General features: G+C 45.7%; 1 protein-coding gene across 1 annotated transcript; it reads right to left on the reverse strand.

Annotated features, from left to right (window-relative positions):
* Positions 1-548: 548 nt before the first annotated feature.
* Positions 549-6478, reverse strand: PRDX3 (peroxiredoxin 3). Its single transcript, XM_088169387.1, has 7 exons — positions 6359-6478; positions 6203-6281; positions 5978-6119; positions 5115-5250; positions 2835-2938; positions 1860-2025; positions 549-1325 (listed from the first exon to the last, which is right to left on the reverse strand). Exons 1-7 carry the CDS (start codon positions 6392-6394, stop codon positions 1272-1274), a joined length of 717 nt encoding a protein of 238 aa, XP_088025513.1. The 5' UTR covers positions 6395-6478; the 3' UTR covers positions 549-1271.
* Positions 6479-13194: the final 6716 nt, after the last annotated feature.

Raw genomic sequence — 13194 nt, forward strand, 5'->3', positions numbered from 1 at the left:
CCCCGGGAAGGCAGAGCCGAGGAGCCGGGCAGCGGAGAATCCCCCGCGTCCTCCGCGGGATGGCTGAAGGAGGAGAAGGCCAGGCCAGGTGAAGGTCGGGGTGGCGCGGCCCCGCAGGCAAAAACTGGTCAAATTCAAATACCAGGTTTATTGGGAAAAATACCATGGTTTCATTTCACAAAACAACCCAACACCAGGACTGAAAAGATTTGCAAGTAGTGGAACCTGCAGCATCAGAAAGCACGATACCTCAGTTTCAATTCTCAATCCTTTGTTACAGTGGAGCATTAATCCCCATTATAAAGCTGATTTAGGACTCAGCCCCGTTGTGCTTCTTTGCTCAGAGGGACAGAGGATGAAAATCAGAAACCCCCTGAGTGTTGAATTGATCTGTGCAGCCCCCCCAGGACTTGGTTTCAGGGGCTGTGAACTGCAGTGAACAAAGGTGCAGGGCAGAGCTGCTGAGGCAAGGAACACATCCCATTCCTTCAAAACACAGAAACAGGGCTCAGGGGCAAAGGGAAAGAAAAGCAAAGCATCACACCTGCTGCCAGGCCACGTTAAGATTATTTTATTACAGCTAGAGAGATGCTACATAAGTTTCAAGCAGTACAAGAGTCAAGCAAATTCAAGTGAAAGAAAACTTGCCATGAAGCTCCAGTAAGTGCACTGTGGGGGTTCAAGTTTTTACCATCTCCCAAACAAAATTAAAATTCATCCTTGTTAGTGCTCCCAAGGACCTGCACCTTTTTCTAAAATGGCACATATTTACATTCATTCCATGTTTTAGTGCATTTACACACAAAACCAATAATTTTAAAATTATTACATTTATCTCTTCCTCTGCAAAATGCATTAAAAACAAACCATATATCAAAAATTTATCCTTGTATTGTTTCAAACTTTTTTTTGACAGAATTTTATGTTGTATGAGAAAATGAAATGCAGGACATTTTCTGGTCCAAAGCTAGTTAAAGAAAGAGGAGAAAGCCAGTGGAAGGCAACTGTAACTTGTGTACTCATCACATTCAGGAAAATGATTAATGGTCACAGAAATCCATGAAACTGAAGTTGCAGAAGATGGGGGAAAGCCTTAGCTGTACCCTTTTTAAAGCAAGACAAGGGAGTCAGTAAATATTTCAGCATTTAATTTCTTCTTAAACATGACAAAATGAGACCTTTTATTTTTATTATTAATTTTTACAATCACAGCTGTTTTCCTAATGTCTTCAGTGGACAAAACTAAGAGTTTTGCCCACATATTTGAGTGTTTATTTATGCACTTTTTCAAAATATTCTTTGGAACCTTCTGGACTTGGTTTGATCTGTCAAGAAAAGAAAGTTTAGTTATTACTCGGTACGATATAAGTACAATGTAACTTTAGTTATTACAGGTACCATAAAAAAATTACAGATTTGACACTTTATCCAAGAAAATCCATGCATGCTTTTTGTAAAAAGAGTAATCTATTTCTGTTTCTGCACTTGAAAGACAAAAGCCAAGATCATTTACAACTCCTACTTGAAAATTGTGAGTATAAACCGCATTTTTCCTGTTAAATTACAATGCATTAAATAAGTAAAAAATCTGAACTTAGTTAATGGAGAGTCCAAGTCAAATTTGGAATTTTGAACATAATTTGTGTCCCCTAAAAGGAAACCAGTAACTTTCTTCACAGAAATCCCACACTGTGTATCAAACAGACTAAAGTGCCCCAACTGATAAAAGCTTTGTGTTTTAACAGGAAGAGATTCAGTCCAGCAGCTCACATCCAAGTGGATGCCAGCCCTCCAGACAAGCACAGAGAGGCCAGTGCCTATCTTTAGGAGGGTTATATTTAGCACTGAGCAGCACTCACCGTTGGGGAGTTTGGAGTCCAGTTAGCTGGGCACACCTCTCCGTGTGTCTCCACGAACTGGAAAGCCTTCACCAGGCGCAGCGTCTCCTCCACGCTGCGCCCCACGGGCAGGTCATTGACGCTCAGGTGCTTGACAATCCCGTTTGGGTCAATGATGAACAGACCTCTGCAACGGAGCAGGAGTTTAGGGAAGGCAAAGCACGTTCCAAGGCCAAACACAAGGAACTGGAGGCACAATTTCAGTAAGGTAGTTACTGCTAGTTACAGGCAGCAGTTAGGAGCAGAACTATAGCATTTGGTATCTTAGCAAAGTGATCCATTGCTATGGTACTGTGAAGTTAGAGAGTATGCAGAGACTATTCAATTCAGGCACACAGAGCAAAGGGAGAACAATGTTCCCCCTGTACTTCAAAATTTAAAGCTGGCATCCTGCCCCTGTCTTTTTGGTCAAATCTGTAGGTACTGAGTGAAGAGCTGCTTGTGCATTATGCTACTAAAGTAAATTCCGTTGCATACAAGTATTTGTGAAAACCAAAGTCCCGATCTTACCATACTAATTAACTTCATCTGTCGGTAAACAAATGTCAAAAGTTCCTAATCCAAATAGATCAGGAACTGAAGGCCTCCAGAAGACTCCTACCCAATCCACTGTTTCTCAGGGACTACTATGGAAAAAAATTATCAGAAACTGCCTTTCTATGCTGCTCTTTTTCCTTAGTTACATGGACTTCTCCCCCTCTCTCAGAGCAGAAGAGCTGGCTTTTCCCTCCCACATTTTCAGAGTAGCCTGGGGCCATTCTCAGCTTCATGGCCAAAATGGCCAGGTGCCCTTTTCCTAAGGTAGGATCCAGCCATCATGCAGCAGACATCTCACAGTCTTCACTTGATTCCATTCCCCCACAGGAGGGAACAGTGTGCCTTATGTTGGTTAGATTGGGTTGTGTCACAGCACAGCCACGAGCAGTGGAGCCTTACCTCAGTGCTATGCCAGGTCCTTCCAGCAGCACCCCATAATCACGGGAGATCTGTTTGGTGAGGTCTGACAGAATTGGAATATTCATTTTGCCCAAACCGCCGCTCTAGAGAACAGAGTAAGATTCCACTTGGTTACGAAAAGCTTCATGGGATCATCCTTCCTGAGCTGGTGGATTCCATGTCCTTCAGGGCACAGTAACAACAAAACACAACCATGGCATCTGCTCCATGAAATTAACCAGGTGTGTGTGGTGTTGCTTGGGTTTGCTTTGTTTGTTTGTTTTGAAGCAGTCAGGAACAGTCTGTTTCTTTAGAAAGAGAAAATTTCTTTTGCACAGAGCATTTTAGAACTGCTTATTTTGGTGGTAAGAGGCTACCAATGGCAACAGCCATAGATTTCCAGAAAAACTTCCTTTGTATCCTATTCAGGAACATTGAATAGAAAAATTTAAACTGCGTATTTAAGTGTTCAGAATTAAATAGCATGAACATGGTGGGGAGGGAAGGGAAACAAACGTGTGAACAAAAAAACTTTAGAGCACACATCTGATGAGGAACAACTGAGGGAGCTGAGGAGAAAAGGAGGCTCAGGGGTGACCTCATCACTCTCGACAACTACTTAAAAGTGGGTGTAGCCAGGTGGGGGTAAGCTTCTTCTCCCAGCTAACAAGGGACAGGACATGAGGAAATGGCGTCAAATTGCACCAGGGGAGGTTTATATCAAATATTCTCAAAATTTTCTTCACAGAAAGGATTGTCAGGCATTGGAACAAGCTTCTCAGGGCATGGGAAAAAAAGCATGTTGGATGTGACACTTGAGGACATGGTTAGTGGTGAACATGGTGATGGTGCTGGTGAGTTGGATTTCACAATCCTAGAGATCTTTTCCAACCTTAACAATTCTATGATTCCAAACACAATGCTCCTACAAGCATACTAAATATGTCAGAGGTCTGCTGTTCTATTCAGTGCACATTTTTTTTCTTGTTTTGCCTCTCACAAATCAATTTAAATACTATTTGAAAAGTCAAACAAGATTTCTTTCAGTTTTGCCACATACTGAGACTGCAAGAGAGATAAGGTCTCTAACCTTGAAACAAGGCTGGAATTTGTTGGCTTTGCTATTCTTGGCATCATCAGTGAATCACTGTGTAATCTCAGCCACTCAGACCCTGATCCTGCAAACACTTGTCTGCAAGAGTTCCCTACACAGAGTTTTGAGCACAGATGTCAGAGAAACCAAGGCTTCAGCTTCTCTGGGTGTCAGTTCCCTGCTGTACCACCATGGAATTCTTTCCACCCTGTTTTGAGTTGGACTCCATGGTCTTTGTGGGTCCCTTCCAACTCAGAATAGTCTGTGCATCTGTAAAATACTATGTGCATGACTGACATACCCTGAACACCTTTGGGATAAAGCTGTTAAGACAGGCCACAGTCATATTGCTTTGAAGAAAGCATGCAGAAAAGAAATACCTTTGACAGGCTCAGCCAAGGTGTATTAAATGCAGGTGTATTAAACTCCCTTCCCTTCCCTGCATGTTCCAGTGGTGCCAGAAGACACCACTGGAGCCTGCAGCACTAGTGCACACTGCTGTCCTCACAGGCTGGGACTGATGGCACAGGCACTTCTGCACCTTCCTGGGACACCTGTGGTTCTCTACCTAAACCAGGGAGATGCTTTGGGTCTTCAAAAGCACGTATTTTTATACATATCTGAAAGAGTCTCCAGTAAAAGGCTGTCTTCATCACTTTCCTTTCCTAAAGAAAGCTAATAACCTCCATTTGTACTGCAAGAGTGGAACCCTTTCAGCAAGTGAGTTAATGATACAAGTGCTCCAATAAACTAGTGGTTCCTTTGCTTCCAACCTGAAGCCACCACTGTTGGGTAATTGTCAACAGTAATGACTGAAAGGAGCTGCTGCTCCTTTACTGTGATAGTTTTTGGGCATTATCAGCTGTCACAGGCACTTTGGGACAGTGAGATGTAAACTGAGCATTTGTCTTTTGAGATAAATGTACAAGGATACAATGGTATCAATATAACTGTCATCACAGCAACATAAGTTAAAAACCCATACCAAATAATTAAGAAAAAGAGAAAGAAAACAAAAGATAGAGGTCAGAATTATGTCATCAAATGTAGAAGCTGACTGCATACAACTTTAGGAAATCTATTAAAAATCAGTGTTGGCACAATTATTTATTCAACTCCTCTCCTCTGAAGCTCTTGTGAAAAGAAACCAAACTAACAGAGAAAGCCCTAAGAGACTCCATTCCTACCTTTCGTGGTGTGTTTATCCAGGCCAGATGACTGAAATGAGAGTCCACTGAAACGGCCACCACTTCACAGTTCACGTCACGAAATTCATTTGCTTTGTTGCTAAAAGCCACAATTTCCGTGGGGCAGACAAAAGTGCTGGTGGGAAGACAGATCAGGTTGTAATAATTCTGCCATCTTCCCTAGAGAAGACTCTCATGTGTTTCTAGGCACTAATGCAGCAGAGCGTTATCTTTAGACTGGTAATTTTAGCCATGTTTCCTGCTCATTATTAGTTTCAGTCTCAAACCAACAGTCACAGTCACATAGCTGGGACAGTAGTTACCTTCTCTGAGTTCTAGATAGATTCTTTGCAAAGACAGAAACATGCTAGAGACTCTCCAGAGAGTTTTTGGAAACTATAGCAGAAAGATCTGCAGGTTAAACCCTTCTCCATGTGCCCACATGCACCGGGATGCTCTCGGCAATTCAAGTCTTCTGAACGGCCTGACCCCCATCCTGTCATGCTCTGCCTTGGAGCCATGTACTTGCAGTTCTGCTGGCCTTGCTGCTTCAAGGACAGAGTCTCCAAGGCAGCTGCAAACTGCAAGGAAATGCCCTCACCCCTGCGATCTGACTGTAACAGGAACCACAGCCAGCTCCTGATGCAGTCCCTGCAGACAGAAGATGCTCTCCAGCCACCTTATCCACTGTTTTAACACACAACGGCCATGTGCCCTCAATCTTATCACCGACGCTCTAGAAACAGGCACATCTGCTTTGCCAGACTGCCCCAAATCGGGCAAAACCAGAACGACCTGCAGCGCTTGTGATGACCTTCAGCAAGGCAGAAGGCCCATCGGAAAGGGGACAAACCCGCACTCACAAGTCCAGGGGGTAGAAGAAGAGAACCAAGTATTTCCCCTTGAAATCATCTAGGCTCAACTCCTTGAACTCTCCGTTAACGACGGCCGTTCCCTTGAAGGACGGGGCGTGCTGTGTCACCGCCACGGCGAACCGCGAGGAGCCTGCGGAGGGGAGAACGCGGAGCTGCGGGCTGGGCCCGGGGGCGCTCCCGGGGCGCGTCCCCCGCACACCTTCCCGCACTTACCGAGGCTGAAGGCGCGGCGGGCGCAGGCCGGGAGCTGCGCCGTCCCTCTCCTCCCGGCAGCGGCGGCGGCCACGGGCACCTGCGGGGACAGGGAGGGTCAGGGCGGCAGTTCAGGGCGGCGGGGCCGGGCGGGCCCGCGGGCCGTCCCTCACTCACCGCGGCGCGGAGCAGCCTCCCCAGCGCGGCGGCCATGTCGAGCGGCGGGCGGAGCGGAGCGGGGCGGAGCGGGGCGGGAACACGAGGGGGGCGGTGAGGAATGCGCGGGCACAGAATCGCGGAATCGATCGCGCTGTGAAAGGCTGGTGGCACTGTGCTGTCCGACACGTGCTCGAGCACCACCCGGTTAGCCGGAGTATGGCTGTTCAGTCTTTCCTTTAAGACCTCCAGGGACGGTAACTCCACCACCTCCCTGGGCAGCCCATTCCAATGTCTAATCACCCTTTCTGCGAAGCAGTTCTAAGTAATGTCCAACCTAAAGCTCCCCATGCACAACTTGAGGCCATGTCCTCTTGTCATTTGTTACTTGGGAGCAGAGCCCGACCCCGACCCTCCTGTCAAGGAGTTGTGGAGAGTGATAAGGTCTGCCCTGAGCCTTTTCCAGGCTAAACACCCCCAGCTCCCTCACCTGCCCCTCACAGGACTTGTGCTCCAGACCCTTCCCCAGCTCCGTTCCCTTCTCTGGACCCGCTTCAGCACCTCGATGTCCTTGCAGAACTGCGGGGCCCAGAACTGGACACAGCACTCGAGGCTCCACAGTGCCACGTCCCCGGCGCTGTGCCCGGGCCTCGCAGGGGTGGGTGATGTTTGCTGTGTGTGACACAGCCCAGCCTCTGCTCAGAAACCTTCCACAGACACGCTTACCATTGACCCTGACTTTGTTGAACTCACTCTGATTATAGCTACAGAATCACAGAATATTCTCGGTTGGAAGGAATACACAAGGGTCATCAAAGTGCAGCTCCTGGCCCTGCACAGGACGCCCCAAGAGTCACACCATGTGCCTGAGAGCATTGTCTAAACACTTGTTGAGCTCTGTCAGTCCTGGTGCTGTGCCCACTTCCCCGGGGACCTCGTTCCAGCACGCAATCTCTATTTTTTTCTAAAACCCTGTGGTTTTTCTAATGCACAACCTAAACCTCCCCTGACTCAACTTCAGGCCGTTCCCTTCGGTCCTGTCACTGATCACCACGAAGCAGAGATCAGAGTCTGTCCCTCTTCTTCCTCTCACAAAGAAGTTGTAGACTGCAATGTTTTGTCCCCTCAGTCTTCTCCACCTGAACACACCAGGTGCCCTCAGCCACTCATCATACAGCATCCCCTCAAAGCCCTTCATCATCTTTGCAGCTCCTAGCTTCTCTTTTTGTTCCTTCATCTAAACACTTAAACCGAGCTGAAGCCAGTTTCTCTTCTGGGTTTTAGTAATTTCTGCTTTCATATATTTATTAATATCCATGACATTTTAGAAAGGGCAGACCTTGTAAACCAGAGAAGAGTGTGGCTCTGCTAGCAGGATAAGCTCAGCCATCAACATCAAGGGGCAAAGCCAAAGGCAGCCAGAGCAATGTCAGCTACCCCTGGGATAAACTCAATGAATGCTAAATCTGCACTTCTGAACTTATTCCTGGTACTGATCCATCTGCATGGTCCAGTCACCTCTGTAACAGTGAACCCTCTGAGCCTTCAAAAGAGGGAGGATTTTGTTCAACCATCCTGTTAGGGTTGATAACTGGCTGGTGTTAACTCTCTGCCATGACTAGGAATTGTTTGGGCCAGTATTAGTTGGTGTTGTCCAAAAGTGTGCTGAGATCTTTCTGGGCATTTAACATCATGGCAAATTTCAGTCACTGGCACCTTGAATTTATTAATCCAGATGTAGCCAATGGCAGCTGGAAATGTGGCTCTGAAAATCTTCTCAAAAAAACCCCCCGTAACTCCTAGCAGAGCAGCCAGAATAATATTATGTATTCAAAACATGAAAGTGGAAGCAAGTAAACAATTTGTACATTAGAAGGTGTGTCAGGTAGAGTGTAGCTGAGATGTGCCCTTGTCTGCAGCCTTGGATTAGGAGAGGGAAGATTGTGGAGATTGTGACCAGGGTAGAGGTGTGGGAGGTGTTTGTGCCACTGCTGAGGGCTGCAAGTGGAGCAGTGAGCAGTGAAGCTGAGCCTGGCACACCTGTGGAGCAGTGACTGTAGGTGAAGAGCAGCAAAACCATCAGCCATTACCTAGGCTGATTCTTTTCAGAGCAGAGCAGGATGGCATGACTGCATTTGTGTCTCAAAGCTGGCACATGCCCTCAGTCACAGAGACATGCTTGTCCAGACAGTGCCCTGGGGCTGGGCAGCAAATTGTGTGCCCGGGGTGGCCAAGTTCCTTTCCCTCAGCTGTGGGAGCTGCATTGTGGCATCCAGAAAAGGGCTGTTGCTCGGATTTCCTGAGGATGGCTGTCTCATCCACAGATGATTATTCACAAAACTTCTAAGTTGATGTATTCTAAACCAATGCCCTTCCCCCATCCCCGGAAAAGTTATATTTGTTTAAAACTCTTTGTTTAAACTCTTGGCTTGCAGGTGGGGAAATATTGCTCATGCTTTGTTATGTAGGCAGCATAATTCAGCTTCTCAGACCTCTGTGCAAAAGCTTGAACTACTGCCATTTAATGGGGGGTATTTTCCATTTTGCTTTTGCAAAATGAGCATCCCTGAAATCTGAAGATGGACCTTGTCACTGCCAAAGTGCACCTGATAAAAGTCATTCATTTTTCCTCATCTCTGTCTCTGGCACAGGCTAGAGCATCTGCTAAACCTGGTTCCTACTGACATCCAAAGCTCAAACTCAATCTACCAAGTGATACCATATGCACATCTTTTTCCAAATCTTGTTGGTTGTCTCCTTTGCTGTCTTTAAGCCTGATTCAAATTGAGATGTGAAGCTGGTGAAAGATTCTCCAGGGATTTCAGCAGGCTGTAAGGAGAAGTTGGTATACAAGGTGCAGAGTAGCCCATAAGGCACTTGAATAGATACTGGGAGATGTGAATGTTCTTTTTGATTAGGATACTTCTCTGCCTGCTCCCATTTTGTCCCTCTCTTTTCCTATCTGGGAATAGTTGACTATGTCTTTCTGGTAAAAAAACTACAAGATCGGTTGATAAAAGATACTAGATGATGCTTGTGTATTGTTTCCATGATTGTTTTGTAAATGTTAGGTTTTAAAGAGCTCTGAAAGATCACCATTCACACAACAAAATTTTAGAGGAAAAGTAGCTGTTTCTCTCTAAACTTGATGAAAAGGATAAGCAAATTCCAAATCAGAACTGCTGCTGTGGATCACTGAGTGGCAAATTCTGTGCAGAGTATGGGATACATATGTCTGCTTGTTTAAAAATAAAATCTGCTAATGTTCTAGAAGGTTATGTTATTCCATGTGTTCAAATGCTGTAACAATCATTTGTCCTCTACCTTGAGGAAACAGATAACTGAAAAAGAGGCTGGGAAATGGAAAAAAAACAACAGAGGCGTAAGCATTTTTATCTAAACCAAAGCAAAAAGTTTGGCTTAGGCAACACGATGCATCACCCCGTGACTGTGGGTAGATGGCAGCCTCTGTCCTTGCACACAGGGGCGCTGGAAAATATTGCAGCTGCCTGCAAATGCTCTCCCAGGCCTGTGTGCTCCCACCTGCTGATACTCAAGCAGGAGAAAAAATTTGCCTGTTCATAGCAAGAAGTTTCAGAAGCAGTTCCAAGCACAGTCTAGCTTAGGACTAATCATGAACGGGCTTTACTGCATTAATTAAGTGTTAGAACATGGATTTAGGAGATAGCTGCTGTTAGGGAAGGTTTCCAATTGATAAGTATAGGTAAAAGCCTTTCTGACATCTGCTTCACCGGGGTCTTACCCTTCCATTCCGAGGTGGCCGTGCTGAGGCCGAGTGGTTTTTTTCTGGTGGCAGGATCAGACTGGGTGTGTTGCCGCTGTGTTTCTGGCTGGAGCTGTGCGAGCCCACCCTGCCGATGACTCATCCTTGAGTGGCTCAGAATATCACACTGTGCCTCGCTGCTTCCCTGTTCCTATTACACTGATGCATTTGGGTCTCGCTCGGTGTTGGCGTTTCATTTACAAACCTCGCTTTTCCCATAAAGGAAAGATGGCTGCCAGCCCTGCTTTACCCTGATGTTCAGCACTTTTAGATTTTTGGGAGCCTCTCCTGAATGACTTCAGATGGAAATTTTAAAGCACATTTTTAAAGCACCTCAGAAAGCACATTTTTCAGAATATTAAATTTTTATGGTAGCCTCTCCCTTTTTTTTCCCCCTTCCAATATTGGTTGCTTCTGCATATGATTCAGACTAAATTTTCCTTTTTCTCCTAGCAAGTGTTGAATCAGGATATTTTCAGGCCAGCAAGAGAGACCTGTGTTCCTTCCCTGCATTCCTTCCCTGCCACCCTGTCTTTGAGTCCACATATTTCAGCACCATTTTACAAGAGTGAATAGAGTCAGATAAGCAGTGGAACAGATTTACAGGTCTCCTGTTTCCTTCTCCGTCACTCACAGAGAAGCTGACTGTTCCATTAAATCAGGTGTGGACAGAATTTGAAATTAAAGGACTGCATCACCACAAGAAAAAATAGATATAAGTAAATCTACCTATTCCTAATTTTTTTTTGTTGGTTGTGTGAACCAGTTGTTCCAGCTGACATGAGAACAAAGATACTGAGAGCTGTGAAGCAGTCATTAGGTAAGAGCCCAAATGCTGCAGTTTTGGTTTTGATTTTGCAAAAGTCAGCTGATGGATTTTCTGCGCAGTGGAACTTGCTCTGGCAACACATGGGGAGCCACATCCATGAAAGGGGCCATCCATCTCGGGTCTGTGTAACCTGTATCAGGGGTTTAATCGGGCTTTAAAATGCAGTAGAAAAGAGATGCAGTGAGGACTAATCACCTTGATTTTGTTTTTCAAAGTAGTGCTAGTGAGTGCTAGTGAACACACCTCCTTCCATGTCCTAGTACATGCCAGTGAGTCAGATTGATTAGAAACAGGGAGGAGGTTGTTAGTTAACATAAGAATATTGAAAAAAACCCTCTCCATTGCTCTTCCCAATAAGCATGGAGTCAGAATCGCTGCTCTCCATGTAGACGTGTAACTAAGACAGACATGAGCAGAGCTCAGATATCCCCACTCCCTGCTCTCAGCCACGTTTAAGTTGTGCGGCTGCCTCTGGTCCACTTCAAGGCAAAGCCACGCAGCTGAGCTGGAATAACCCGTGTGGCAGCAGCACACGCTGCTGGCTGGCTGTCCCCGCTCCTGCGGGGGCTGCCCGAGTGTGCCTTTGGTTGCCAGGATCGTGGAGAGCGCCGGAGCTGCGCCGCTCATGAACACTAGGTAGCTCCGTGGGATTTCCAAACTCCAGGCAGATCTGTCGCAACTCTTTTTGATAAATAGGTTTGCCCTTTCAAGAATTAAATATTTGAAACTATACAGGACAACATCAGCGTGCTGGAGTCATACTTTTGCCCCACAGGGCAATGCTGTGGGTGACTCCACATATCTAGAGGGAACATAGAGATATTAGATAAAAGAGGAACAGTAGAGCTGTTGGGTGCACGTGCTGATTTCCAGTGCAACTCATACTTGAGCTCTTCAAGATCTGCCCTCTTCATTCAGATACCTCTATGAAAATAACTCGCCAAACACAGTCAGTGCTCCCTGTGGAGTCTCCCATGAAGGTAAATCCCTCCCCACTGACCAGAATCATCCCGGGATGCAGCAGACACAGCGATATCCCACTGCTGCTGCAGTGAGTGGTGCTTCACAAAATGAGCACTTAGACACATGCCTTCATTTGCCCTCTGAAGAGAGGAGTTGCTTGTAGCATTAAAAACATTCTGTATAATGAAAGTTCTGTCTTCCATCCTCAGCCACATTGAGATGTTTGCATTGTTCTTATAATGATTATTAGTAGGGGGCTGGGCAGGGATGTGAAATGCACTTAGAACTGAGCATAATCTGCTCTGTTTACATCACTGCTTGCACAGAAGAGTTCAAACAACAAGCAGGGCAGATGCTCCTTAGGAGCCTCATCTCTGTGCTAAGGCTCTGGTTTCCAGGAAGCAATTTCTCCCTCAAGAATTATTTAATCAGAGAAAAATCTTCCGGTACTTACAGACACAACTGCTGCTGTATAGAACTTGTATTACAAAGAAAGTAACCACAACATGGAAGGCTCCGAAGGCTGAATGTTTTTCTGAAGCTACAGGAGAGAGGCTGTGGAAGACTGTACATAGCACTGCCACCTGCTATGCAAAATAACTTTCAAAGGTCAAACCTTTGACACTTAATCAGGTACAAAAGGCATTTATTGTAGCAATTTTACCCCCGAGGTATTATTCATTAAATGCATTTCTCATCTATTTCCTATATTCAGAAAATGCGTTCTAGGCAGTCTGCAAGCTCTGCTATTGCAAGTCATTTCTGTGTGGCTATGGAAAGAAATAAATTGGTAAATTAAAAAAAAAAAAAAAAAAAAGAAGAAGAAAGTAATGTCTATGCTCCACTTACAAGAAGGTGCATGTTAATTTCATTTACTTCATGTGGATTTAATCAATGCAAATACAGATGGGGAAGAGTGTCAGTGGGAGTAATGGGTCGTTTTTATTCCTCTTTCATTGCTTGACCTGATGAATCGATCTACCCCGTTGCTAGGAAAATCAGAATCATGCTGACATGAGCATCTGTCCTATGTAGACAGGAGAGAGTTTATGTTGCAATCTAGCGCTAAAAATTCGCAAACTTTCCACAAGTGGCTGATGCCTCACACAGCTCCTTACAAGGTGAAAACAATGGTGTGACAGAAGAGATGGGATTCCCTCGGGTTCTTCCTTAGGGGGCTTTTGACAACCCGAGAGGGGCGGGGGGGAAGACGCCTGCCGGGTGTCGGCGACCCCTTCCCACCTGTGTGGGCACCTGCGGGAGGGTGACGAACGCCAAGAG

The sequence above is a fragment of the Sturnus vulgaris genome, chromosome 8 (genome assembly GCF_052056855.1).
Source record: "Sturnus vulgaris isolate bStuVul1 chromosome 8, bStuVul1.hap1, whole genome shotgun sequence".
NCBI classification, from domain to species: domain Eukaryota; kingdom Metazoa; phylum Chordata; class Aves; order Passeriformes; family Sturnidae; genus Sturnus; species Sturnus vulgaris.

Coding starts and splice junctions, on each gene's coding strand:
- PRDX3 (XM_088169387.1), bottom strand. CDS start 6,394: ATGGCCGCCGCGCTGGGGAGGCTGCTCCGCGCCGCG. Junction 5,251..5,977: donor TTCTTCTACCCCCTGGACTT/GTGAGTGCGGGT, acceptor TCTTCCCACCAG/CACTTTTGTCTGCCCCACGG. Junction 2,026..2,834: donor GGACCTGGCATAGCACTGAG/GTAAGGCTCCAC, acceptor GCTCCGTTGCAG/AGGTCTGTTCATCATTGACC.